The sequence below is a fragment of the Papaver somniferum genome, unplaced genomic scaffold (genome assembly GCF_003573695.1).
Source record: "Papaver somniferum cultivar HN1 unplaced genomic scaffold, ASM357369v1 unplaced-scaffold_133, whole genome shotgun sequence".
NCBI lineage: Eukaryota > Viridiplantae > Streptophyta > Magnoliopsida > Ranunculales > Papaveraceae > Papaver > Papaver somniferum.
The window spans coordinates 4,373,181-4,386,003 of NW_020622492.1; the positions used below are offsets into that span (position 1 = coordinate 4,373,181).

Here is a 12,823-nt window from a genome sequence, read left to right on the forward strand (position 1 = left end):
ATCTGTTATTTCTTTAATGCTAACGAACTATGATTATTTTTTTTTGATAGGTCAAAATTTTGTATTAATAGATTACAAAATTCACAAAAAATAATTTTACAAGGAAAGAGGTTACAACAACCCCAAAAACTTGTAAACTATTTAAAACGATAATAATAAACATTTGGGTATTCAACCGAAATTAGAAAATGTGGTCTTTCACTAAAATGCATTCCCACTTCATTAGCTAGAAAACATCCACACTTAGGCATTTTATCCGCTGAAAAATTCGCCTCCCTAAAGGTGTGAATGAACCTTATAGACGTATAATGTCTACAAATCACCATCCATCTATTCTTTGCAAACCAAGGGATAGAATTATTTTTGAAAGCTTCTACCACTCCAAAAGAATCTGATCGCACACAAATACGTTCAAAACCTCATTGCATAGCCCAGTCCAAACCAATTAGAATACCATATAACTCTGCAAGTAATTCGTAGTAACTCCAAGACCAATACTCATAGCTCCAAGCACTGAACAGTGTGCGTCTCTAGCCACCACACCAGCTCCGGCGATGCCTGGATTGACTCTGGCCGCCCCATCACAACAGATCTAAAGTCCGTTATCGTCTGGAGGATGCCAAAAAACTTCAACAGGCTGCTGATGCTTGACTCTCCTATGGACCACTCGAAAATAATCAAGAATTAAAAGGTCTTCAGCATAATTCTTCATATAACTCCTAAGCCGGCCTGAGTAGTCCTGAATCAGTTTCAGAACACGCTTTTGCTTTCTTGCGTTCAAAAACACAATTGTTGCGCATAACCCACAACTCCTACCTGACAACCAGATTTGCCACCAACCACATATCACGAACTATCTTACTTCTACTCTTGGCTGCTTTGAAGGACACAACAAGATCATAGTTAGATGTTAAACCAAAAATATTTGAAATCCACAGCCAGGCACGAGCTGCAAAGGAGCAATGAAAAAGTATATTTTCCAGCGATTCGTCTTCAATTCCACATAGCACACACTTGTTTGCCAACTGGATTTTGAATCTTGCTTGAATAATATCATAAGTGGCGCACGCCCCACGAATGAACTTCCAATTTTAAGCAGCCAAAGTTGGGTGCACTTCTTTTCTCCACAGCAAAGACGCAGCTTCCAAGCTACTATGCCTCCGACGAATAAGTTCTTTGGCAAAACTTACAGTAAACTCCCCTGAGAAATTTGGCATCCAAATTCTCTTATCATTCCCGCCAGATATATTTGGCAACCTGTGCATCTCCAGACCAGCATCAAGTAATCTCTCCAAATGAACGTCAGGAAAAACCCATTGATCATCAATTAAACAATCACTTACCAGCACCAATTATCCAGCGTCTAGTCATTCAAAACATCAGCAAAATACTTTTCTCCATACCAAACATCATAATATAGAGAGGTTGACCTGTCATCACCAAGGAGCACTTTGGTATTAGCCTCCACAGTCTTATACACTTTTCGAATGCCTAGAACAATGGTAGACTTCACTCCAACAGTCTTGATGCAACCATTTCTACCAAAAAACTTGGCCTTTAGATAACCATCCCAATTCTTATTTGACGTGCGAATTTTCCACCATAATTTTATGAGCATAGCGTTATTCATGGTAGCCATGCGAGATAAACCAAGACCTCCCTCCTCAACAGGACAACAGATTTTATCATACGCCACCACCACAACACGACTAACATTAGAATCTCTCGACCAAATAAAATTCCTTATTGCACGCTCACATTGCAAAATGAATTTTCGAGGCCACTTATAAATATCCATATTGTGAATAGAATAACTAGCAATAACAACTTTAACAAGCATAATACGGTCATGAAAAGATAAAGTAAACCCCTTCCATCCATCTAGTTGAGATTTAATCTTTTCAACCACATTATAAATGTGATGATAACGAACCGTACTTGCCATAATTTGGACTCCAAGGTAGCGATCTGGAAAAGTGGCAACACTCATCCCCAAGAAATCAGCAAGGTATGCTCTTCTACTTAAAGAACCGCCACCATAATAAATCTTGCTCTTTTTCCTACACACAATTTGGCCTGAAGCTCGTTGATACTTGCCCAATAAATCCACCAGATTATGAAGACTCTTTAAATTTCCTTTACAAAAAATCATAATGTCATCCGCAAAGAAAAGGTGAGTAGGAGAGATACCACCTCTTGTTACCATGTGAGACATCTTCTTATCGCGAAAAAGTTTCGTAATATTTCTGCTAGGGACATCTTCAATCAAGACAAAATCAGAGGAGAAAGGGGATCCCCTTGACATAAACCTCTATTAATTTTGAAATAACCCTCCGGACTGCCATTCAAAAGAATAGAGATTCTAGTAGAGTTCAAGATATTAAGAATCCATGTGCACCACTGCTCAGAGAAACCATATCTACGAAAAACTTCCAACACAAAAGACCAACTCACCGTGTCAAAAGCCTGAGAAATATCAAATCTTGAGACCAATATTACCGTCTTTGCGTTTAAGGTGAAGCTCATTAACCATTTATGAAGCCAAACTAATGTTTTCATGGATATTACGCCCTTTAATAAACACAACCTAATCCTCAGAAACAGGATTATCCAAAACACTGCCTAGCCTAGTAGCAAGAATCTTAGTAAAAAATTTTAAAAAGAAATTACTAAGACCAATAGGCCTAAAGTTACGAAGAGTATTAGCACCTCGTACCTTAGGAAGAAGGATGATAAGGCTAGATTTGATGCCATTTGGAATATGACCAGCATCCCAACAAAAATAATAGCCTTAGTCAAATCCTCGTGAATAATATTCCAGCAGTGACGATAGAAGCAACCCGAAAAACCATCTGGACTAGGAGCACTGTCCGCTCCTAACTTAAAAACTGCTTTCTTGATCTTTTCCGGAGAAGGAATTTTATCCATGGAAAGACTCCCCTCTTCCGAAATTCTAGCATGTTCATAATCAAAAAGGCTGAAATCATAGTCCAACTCTTGGCCGTTGAACTTGTCTTCGTAAAATTACACAACGTGATCCCTAATCTGATCATAATCTGAAATAGTATTGCCATCACCACACACTAATTCAGAAATAGTATTAGCACTTTTACGAATACGAATGTTGTTATGAAAAAAGGAATAACTGCTTGAACCCTCCACAAGCCATTGATTCCGAGCTTTTTGTTTAAGCATAGTGTTGTGCTGAAGACGCGTTTCACTAAGCTTAGCCATAGCATCTTTCATAATATTAAGATTAGTAATATCACTAGGATTCTCGTACGAACGAAGAGCCGCTGATTGAAACCTCAATTGATCCTGCTTCAAACGAGAGTGAAAATTACCAAAGACCATAAGATTCCAATCCTTAATCACACCCTTAAGACTCTTCAATTTATACGGAAAAATAAAATCAAGAGAACCATAAGCTGGCATGTTCCAACTTTCAGCAACCATACGAAGAAAATCAGCATGTAAGAACCACATATTTTGAACATGAAAAGGAGATCTCTTAGGTCTCAGAACAGAAAAAGGATATCCCAAGAAAGTATAATGGTCGGAAACTTCTCTAGGATGAGCTTTACACCGCCAATTCTCAAACTTTGCAAGCCAAGCAGCATTAGTAACAGCACAATCGAGTTTACTAATGATTCTATTAGTACTTGACTGCCTATTTGTCCACGTGAATTTTGTACCCAAAGAATCTGCCTCAAAAAGATTATTGTCATCTAACCAATCTGAAAATTCATTTATAGTTGAAGTTCTTGGTTCAAGGCCTCCCTTTTTCTCATCAAGACGAAGAATACAATTGACATCACCCATGACAAGCGAAGGAATAGAATCATCTTGGAAATTAAGTTGATGTCAAAGTCTTCTCCTAGTAACTTGAACATAACTAGCATGAACAAAACAAATATGCACACCATCAACCGCAATAGTAATAGCCTATCTACTCATATTTACAACCAAAGGAACCAAACCATCTAAGAAACAAATCCAAATATTAGCAATACTGAAAAAAGAAGCATTATGAATAACAACTGGAGAATAACGTTCCATCTGAAGTCGCCTTTTAAAGCTCGCAGTACAAGCTACTTTTGGCTCCGCATGACAAAAGATATCTGGTTTAAACTCTCTAATCAAATCTCTTATTTTAGTTTGTGCCGCCTCACGTGAAACACCATTGATATTCCAAAATAACACCCGCATAATTAAACTTTGGGATTATTTTTCTTGGACAGCTTAACTTGGTTAAAGTTTTTTGAGGAGGTTTTTATACCTGGAGAAGTACCCTTGCGGTCACGTATTCCTAACTCAGAATTGTCATCTGAGTCTGACAAGGAATCATGATCCCTTAAGGAATCAATTTTCGCCTGGAGAGATATTAACTGTTGATGCTTTGCCTGCTTACCTGCTTCATCAACTTTTCCCAACACGGAAAGCTCACTATTGCTGTCCCTCAGAATATTAAACTTATTATGATTTACGTACTCTGAGTTTTGTTCAAGAGCATCGCACATAGGCGTAGACATATATGAAGCAAGGCTACTACTATGTAAGGGAAACCTAGTTCTTGCCAATTCGATATTCCCACCTGACTTAGTATTCAAGGCAGAAGTACTCAACGACTTTGCCTTTTTTACTAAAACTGAATGCGCCAGAGTAGTCTTGAGTCTCTCAAACTCAGCAGACACTGCACGCATTGCAGCTTCAGACCGTGCTAAATCATCCGTCAATTGTTGTTCCGACTCAACAGTATCTTCCATGCTCAGATTTTCAGAAGTTGTCACAGAACTTGAAGCTACAGTCCCGTTTTTTGGCTGTTCAGGAACAAAAGGAATGATAGGAGAAGTCTTACCCTTCTTTTTTTTCCTCGCTTCTTTACATTCACCACCATTATTTGGCTCAGTTTGATTCTGCTCATTAGCTGTAGACAAAACAACTTGTTGTGAATCAGTAATAACAATTGTACCTTGTTGCTATGTATTTGTTAACATTGTTTTTGTGCTTCTTACGACACTCAGCATCAGTGTGACCTATAATGCAGCACTTCGAGCAGAATTTTGGCTTCTTCAGTATTTCAAAAGGCTGACAAAATTCTAAACCACCAACTACAACCTGGATATCATCAGTATTAAGCTCAGCAAAATCAATGTCAATAAGAACTGATGCAAAATGACCGTATTCATGAGCTAATGTTCTCTTATCAACCACAATAGGAGTACCCAACGTTTTTCCCATAGCTAAAAGAGTTTTTTCAATCCAAAACTCCATTGATAACCCTGGAAATTTCACCCAAGCAGTAGCACGAAAGGATTTTTGTTTATCAGCATCAAAACTATGGTACCACTCCATTAGATTTAACTTTTGTTGTGCAACAACCCATTTTTCAGCCTCCAAAATCTTAACTTTATCTTCTTGTGAATGTAACTTGATGATGAAGAAACCTCTATTCAATGGAACAAACTGGAAATGGTCATCACCAAATTTCCATTGCAACTGAAGGTTTTTCTTCACGTCTGGAAAAACAAGTTCCTTGAAGTCAAGCCTGCCAATGAGACTATGCTTCCAGATCGCACACCGTTCTAAGTAAAAATCCTCCGGAATCACAATAGAGGGTTTTCCTTCCTTTGTAGTAGGGTTTGGCAAAGTAGATAAATCCACGGCTGTTTTTGGTAGTTCTTTCTTACCCTTAAGACGATCAGCATAAGTTAACACCTTACTTGTTTGCGGTGGATCAGAAAGCTCCCCCATCTTCAATCACCAAAGATGATCCAAGTTGAAAGCGCGAGAAAAAAATTTGAAAAAAAATGCAAAACCCTAAAATCGACAGAGCAAAATTAGGAGAGAGAAAGATTACAAGTTAGGAGATTCGTTAAAGAATTGTTAATGAACTATTAGTTATTGGTAATAAGCCTACAACCGAACCAAGCCGCTACCTATACTTTTGTGTATTATTTTGAACCATCCTCTTAAATTTACCAATTTTAGTTTATTATTAGATGTTTTAAACAGTTTCTAAGGGTATAGGTGACATCCATTAATTCTTTACTCTTAAAGAACTATGAGGTATTGATAATAAGCCTACTACGAAACTAATCAACTACCTATATTCTTGTGTATTCGTTTGAACCATCCTCTTAAATTTACCAGTTTTAGTATATTATTAGATGTTTTAAACAGTTTCTAGCGGTCCAGGTGACATCTGTTAATCCTTTAATCTTAACGAACTATGAGTTATTGGTAATAATCCTACAACCAAACTAAGTCGTTACCTATACTTTTATGTATTCTTTTGACCCATCCTCTTAAATTTACCAGTTTTAGTATATTATTAGATGTTTTAAACAGTTTCTAGCGGTCAAGATGACATCTATTAATTCTTTAATCTTAAAGAACTATGAGTTATTGATAATAAGCCTACTACAAAACTAAGCAATTACCTATACGTTTGTGTATTATTTTGAACCATCCTCTTAAATTTACCAGTTTTAGTTTTTTATTAGATGTTTTAAACAGTTTCTAGTTGTCCAAGTGGCATCTATTAATTCATTAATATTAAAGAGGTATGAGTTATTGAATAAGCCTACTACGAAACTAAGCATCTACCTATACATTTGTGTATTCTTTTGAACCATCATCTTAAATTTACCAGTTTTAGTATATTATTAGGTGTTTTAAACAGTTTCTAGCGGTCCGGCTGACATCTGTTAATTATTTAATCATAACGAACTATGAGTTATTGATAATAAGCCTACAATCAAACTAAGTCGTTACCTATACTTTTGTGTATTCTTTTGAACCATCCTCTTAAATTTACCAGTTTTAGTTTATTATTAGATGTTTTAAACAGTTTCTAACAGTCTAGGTGACATCTATTAATTCTTTAATCTTAAAGAACTATCAGGTATTGATGATAAGCCTAATACGAAACTAAGAAATTACCTATATTTTTGTGTGTTCGTTTGAACCATCCTCTTAAATTTACCAGTTTTAGTTTATTATTAGATGTTTTAAACAGTTTCTAGGTGTCCAGGTGACATCTATTAATTCTTTAATCTTGATTGAGTTATGGATAATAAGCCTACTACGAAACTAAGCAATTACATATATTTTGTGTATTCTTTTTAACCATCCTCTTAAATTTACCATTTTTAGTATATTATTAGAAGTTTTAAACAGTTCCTAGCGGTCCAGGAGACATCTATTAATTCTTTAATCTTAAAGAACTATGAGTTATTGATAATAAGCCTACTACGAAATTAAGCAACTACCTATACTTTTGTGCATTCTTTTGAACCATCCTTTTAAATTTACCAGTTTTAGTTTATTATTAGATGTTTTAAACAGTTTCTAGCGGTCTAGGTGACATCTATTGATTATTTAATCTTAAAGAACTATGAGGTATTGATAATAAGCCTACTACCAAACTAAGAAATTACCTATATTTTTGTGTGTTCGTTTGAACCATCCTCTTAAATTTACCAGTTTTAGTTTATTATTACATGTTTTAAACAGTTTCTAGGTCTCCCAGGGACATCTATTAATTCTTTAATATTTAAGAACTATGAGTTATTGATAATAAGTCTACTACGAAACTAAGCAATTACTTATAATCGTGTGTATTCGTTTGAACCATCCTCTTAAATTTACCAGTTTTAGTTTATTATTAGATGTTTTAAACAGTTTCTCGCGGTCCAGGTGACATCTGTTAATTCTTTAATCTTAACGAACTATGAGTTATTTGTAATAATCTTACAACCAAACTAAGCAGTTACCTATACTTTTGTGTATTCTTTTGAACCATCCTCTTAAATTTACCATTTTTAGAATATTATTAGATGTTTTAACAGTTTCTAGCGGTCCAGGTGACATCTATTAATTCTTTAATCTTAAAGAACTATGAGTTATTGATAATAAGCCTACTGCGAAACTAAACAATTACCTATATTTTTGTGTATTCATTTGAACCGTCCTCTTAAATTTACTAGTTTTAGTATATTATTAGATGTTTTAAACAGTTCCTAGCGGTCCAGGAGACATTTATTAGTTCTTTAATCCTAAAGAACTATGCGTTATTGATAATAAGCCTATTACGAAATTAAGCAGCTGCCTATAATTTTGTGTATTCTTTTGAACCACCCTTTTAAATCTACCAGTTTTAGTTTATTAATAGATGTTTTAAACAGTTTCTAACGATCCAGGTGACATCTATTAATCTTTAATCTTAATGAACTATGAGTTATTGATATCAAACCTACTATGAAACTAAGCCGTTACCTACACTTTTGTGCATTCTCTTGAACCATCCTTTCAAATTTACCAGTTTGCATATATTATTAGATGTTTTAAACAGTTTCTGGCGGTCCAGGTGACATATGTTAATTCTTTAATCTTAAAGAACTATGAATTATTGATAATAAGCCTACTACGAAACTAAGCAGCTACCTATACTTTGGTGTATTCTTTTGAACCTTCCTCTTAAATTTACCAAGTTTTGTATATTATTAGATGTTTTAAACAGTTTCTAGCGGTCCAGGTGACATCTATTAATTCTTTAATCTTAAAGAACTATGAGTTATTGATAATAAACCTACTACGAAACTAAGCAGCTTCCTATACATTTGTGTATTCTTTTGAACCATCCACATAAATTTACCAGTTTTAGTTTATTATTAGATGTTTTAAACAATTTCTAGCGGTCCAGGTGACCTCTATTAATTCTTTAATCTTAACGAACTATGAGTAATTGATAATAAGCCTACTACGAAACTTAGTTGTTACCCATACTTTTGTATATTCTTTTGAACCGTCCTCTTAAGTTTACCAGTTTTAGTATATTATTAGATGTTTTAAACAGTTTCTAGCGGTCTGGGTGTCATCTGTTAATTCTTTAATGTTAACGAACTATGTTTTTTTTTTGCTAGGTCAAAATGGTTTATTAAAGCAAAAAAAACGTAATTACAAGAATTACAAAATGGGAGGCTCTAGGCCTCCCCACCCCATAAACCAAAGGGGAAAAAACTCTAAAATCCCAAAAAATAAGCTCCTAAACACTTGGAAAAAAAATATAAAGAAGGAAACTAGGAAAATTAAAATCTTCTTCGCCCCTTATTTCCAACTCTAAAATTCTTCTTCTTGGGAATGAGACCAGCAATTATTTGAGTTAAATCATAGTCTCCATAAGGCTCCTTGTTATGATCTTCATAATCATCATAAGTGTCATCATAGTCACAATCCTCTCCATTTTCATCTGAAGCATAATTACCACCCGAAACAAGCTTAATAGGAGATTGAGTTTTCTTCTTAGTTGACGTTCTATCCATTTGCTCCTTTTTTTCCTTGAAATAATCTTCTCGAAAGGTTGGATCTCTAATGAAATTAGCACGCACTTCATCAATCTAAATGGTACTTGCCTCCTCTAGTTCCTCGTTAGACAAAATATTATCCATATCAAACACATGTTCCTCCAACCCTACTTGAATATCCTTGTTATGTTCACGGCTAGGATTATCCTTATTAGACTTTGAATCCATGATCTTGGAAGCTTGCGTGGCCACTTTTCTAGCTTGTTTCCTTGCTAGAATATCTGCATCAACTTCACCCCAATCCTTCGAACCCATTCTAATATCTGAATCACTGGAAATAACTTGTTCCTCCTCTACCAAAGCCTCACTAGAATCATTAGCAAGGCCTAACTCAGAAGCTAGAACACCATACTTGTTATTCACCACTAATTCAGTTTGAAAAATCTCATCCACAAAAGGAGTTTCAAAATATTTAAATTCAAAAGGAGTACCCTTAGTAGGGGAGTTCTTACCCTTAACTGTTTCCCATCCCTCTTTAGGTGACCCTTGCTTGGAATTTGGAACGTACCCTGACTTTGTATTCAAACCATGAGAATTATTCACGTCCTGAATATGACATTGCATGGATATAATAGCCTCAGAGTTCTTCTTGGTAACAGACTCTTGCTGAGTTTCCAAAACTGAGCTAGTTGTTACGGGACTTGGATTTGTGTTTACATTCAAACCCTGAGAAATCAAAGGTGGTATATTACTTACCTGATTCTATTTGGATATATACACAATGTTCTTTTAGACACGGAAGTTTGCTGAGTTTCCAAAACCAAAACTGAGTTCTGTTTGGATGATTCCACGGACTGAACAACTGCTTGCTTCGCTGGTGGAACATCAGCCTGGATAGCAAGCATAGTATTTTTACGAGCAGCAACATCTTTTTTAGATGAAATAACATTTTAACAATGGATAAATTTGATCTGAGCTGCTCTATATTCACTAAAATCTTTATTAAGCGCTTCTTTCATCTGTGCATCTTCATCGCACTCTTGTGAAAGAAGAAAGTTGAAGTTAATAAACTATGAGTTATTGGTAATAAGCCTACAACCAAACTAAGCTGTTACCTATACTTTTGTGTATTCCTATGTACCATCCTCTTAAATTTACCAGTTTTAGTTTATTATTAGATGTTTCAAACGGTTTCTAGCAGTCTAGGTGACATCTATTAATTCTTTAATCTTAAAGAACTATGAGTTATTGATAATAAGCCTACTACGAAACTAAGCAATTACCTATATTTTTGTGTATTCTTTTGAACCATCCTCTTAAATTTACCAGTTTTAGTATATTATTAGATGTTCTAAACAGTTCCTAGTGGTCCAGGAGACATCTATTAATTCTTTAATCTTAAAGAACTATGAGTTATTGATAATAAACCTACTACGAAATTAAGCAGCTTCCTATACATTTGTGTATTCTTTTGAACCATCCACATAAATTTACCAGTTTTAGTTTATTATTAGATGTCTTAAACAGTTTCTAGCGGTCCAGGTGACATCTATTAATTCTTTAATCTTAATGAACTATGAGTTATTGATATCAAGCCAACTACGAAACTAAGCCGTTACCTACACTTTTGTGTATTATTTTGAACCATCCTATTAAATTTACCAGTTTTAGTATATTATTAGATGTTTTAAACAGTTTCTAGCGGTCCAGGTGACATATGTTAATTCTTTAATCTTAAAGAACTATGAGTTATTGATAATAAGTCTACTACGAAACTAAGCAGCTTTCTACACTTTTGTGTATTCTTTTTAACCATCCTCATAAATTTACTAGTTTTAATATTATTAGATGTTTTAAACATTTTCTAGCGGTCCAGGTGACATCTGTTAATTCTTTAATCTTCACGAACTATGAGTTATTGGTAATAAGCCTACTACAAAACTAAGCAACTACCTATACTTTGTGTATTCTTTTGAAACATCCTCTTAAATTTACCAGTTTTAAAATATTATTAGATGTTTTAAACAGTTTCTAGCGGTCCAGGTGACATCTATTAATTCCTTAATCTTAAAGAACTATGAGTTATTGATAATAAGCCTACTACGAAATTAAGCAGCTACCTATACTTTGTTTATTCTTTTGAAACATCCTCTTAAATTTACAAGTTTTAGAATATTATTAGATGTTTTAAACAGTTTCTAGCGGTCCAGGTGAAATATATTAATTCTTTAATCTTAAAGGACTATGAGGTATTGATAATAAGCCTACTACGAAACTAAGCAATTACCTATATTTTTGTGTATTCTTTTGAACCATCCTCTTAAATTTACCAGTTTTAGTATATTATTAGATGTTCTAAACATTTTCTAGCGGTCCAGGTGACATCTGTTAATTCTTTAATCTTAAAGAACTATGAGTTATTGATAATAAGCCTACTACGAAACTAAGCAACTTCCTATACTTTGTGTATTGTTTTGTACCATCTTCTTAAAATTTACCAGTTTTACTTTATTATTAGATGTTTTAAATAGTTTCTAGCGGTTCAGGTGACATCTGTTAATTCTTTAATCTTAAAGAACTATGAGTTATGAATAATAATCCTATGACGAAACTAAGCAGCTACCTATACTTTTGTGTATTCTTTTGAAACATCCTCTTTAATTTACTAGTTTTAGAATATTATTATATGTTTTAAACAGTTTCTAGTGGTCCAGGTGACATATATTAATTCTTTAATCTTAAAGAACTATGAGGTACTTATAATAAGCATACTACGAAACTAAGCAATTTGTGTGTTCGTTTGAACCAACCTCTTAAATTTACCAGTTTTAGTTTATTATTAGATATTTTAAAAAGTTTCTAGGTATCCAGGTGACATCTATAATTCTTTAATCTGAAAGAACTATGAGTTATTGATAATAAGCCTACTACGAAACTAAGCAGCTTCCTATACTTTTGTGTATTCGTTTGAACCATCCTCCTAAATTTACCAGTTTTAGTTTATTATTAGATATTTTAAATAGTTTCTAGGTATCCAGGTGACATCTATAATTCTTTAATCTTAAAGAACTATGAGTTATTGATAATAAGCCTACTACGAAACTAAGCAATTACCTATTTTTGTGTATTCGTTTGAACCATTGTCTTAAATTTACCAGTTTTAGTATATTATTAGATGTTTTAAACAGTTTCTAGCGGTCCAGGTGACATATATTGATTCTTTAATCTTAAAGAACTATGAGTTATTAATAATAAGCCTACTACGAAATTAAGCAGCTACCTATACTTTGTGTATTCTTTTGAAACATCCTCTTAAATTTATAAGTTTTAGAATATTATTAGATGTTTTAAATAGTTTCTAGCAGTCCAGGTGAAATATATTAATTCTTTAATCTTAAAGGACTATGAGGTATTGATAATAAGCCTACTAAGAAACTAAGATATTACCTATATTTTTGTGTATTCTTTTGAAAAATCCTCTTAAATTTACCAGTTTTAGTTTATTATTAGATGTT

General features: G+C 33.9%; 2 protein-coding genes across 2 annotated transcripts; both read right to left on the reverse strand.

Annotated features, from left to right (window-relative positions):
* Positions 1-1,091: 1,091 nt before the first annotated feature.
* LOC113333557 lies at positions 1,092-2,215 on the reverse strand. Its single transcript, XM_026579990.1, has 2 exons — positions 1,431-2,215; positions 1,092-1,338 (listed from the first exon to the last, which is right to left on the reverse strand). The coding sequence occupies exons 1-2, from the start codon at positions 2,213-2,215 to the stop codon at positions 1,092-1,094; spliced, it is 1,032 nt and encodes a 343-aa protein (XP_026435775.1).
* Positions 2,216-3,024: 809 nt separating this feature from the next.
* On the reverse strand, positions 3,025-3,822 carry LOC113333558. The gene has a single exon (XM_026579991.1). It carries the CDS (start codon positions 3,820-3,822, stop codon positions 3,025-3,027), a length of 798 nt encoding a protein of 265 aa, XP_026435776.1.
* Between the last annotated feature and the right edge of the window lie 9,001 nt (positions 3,823-12,823).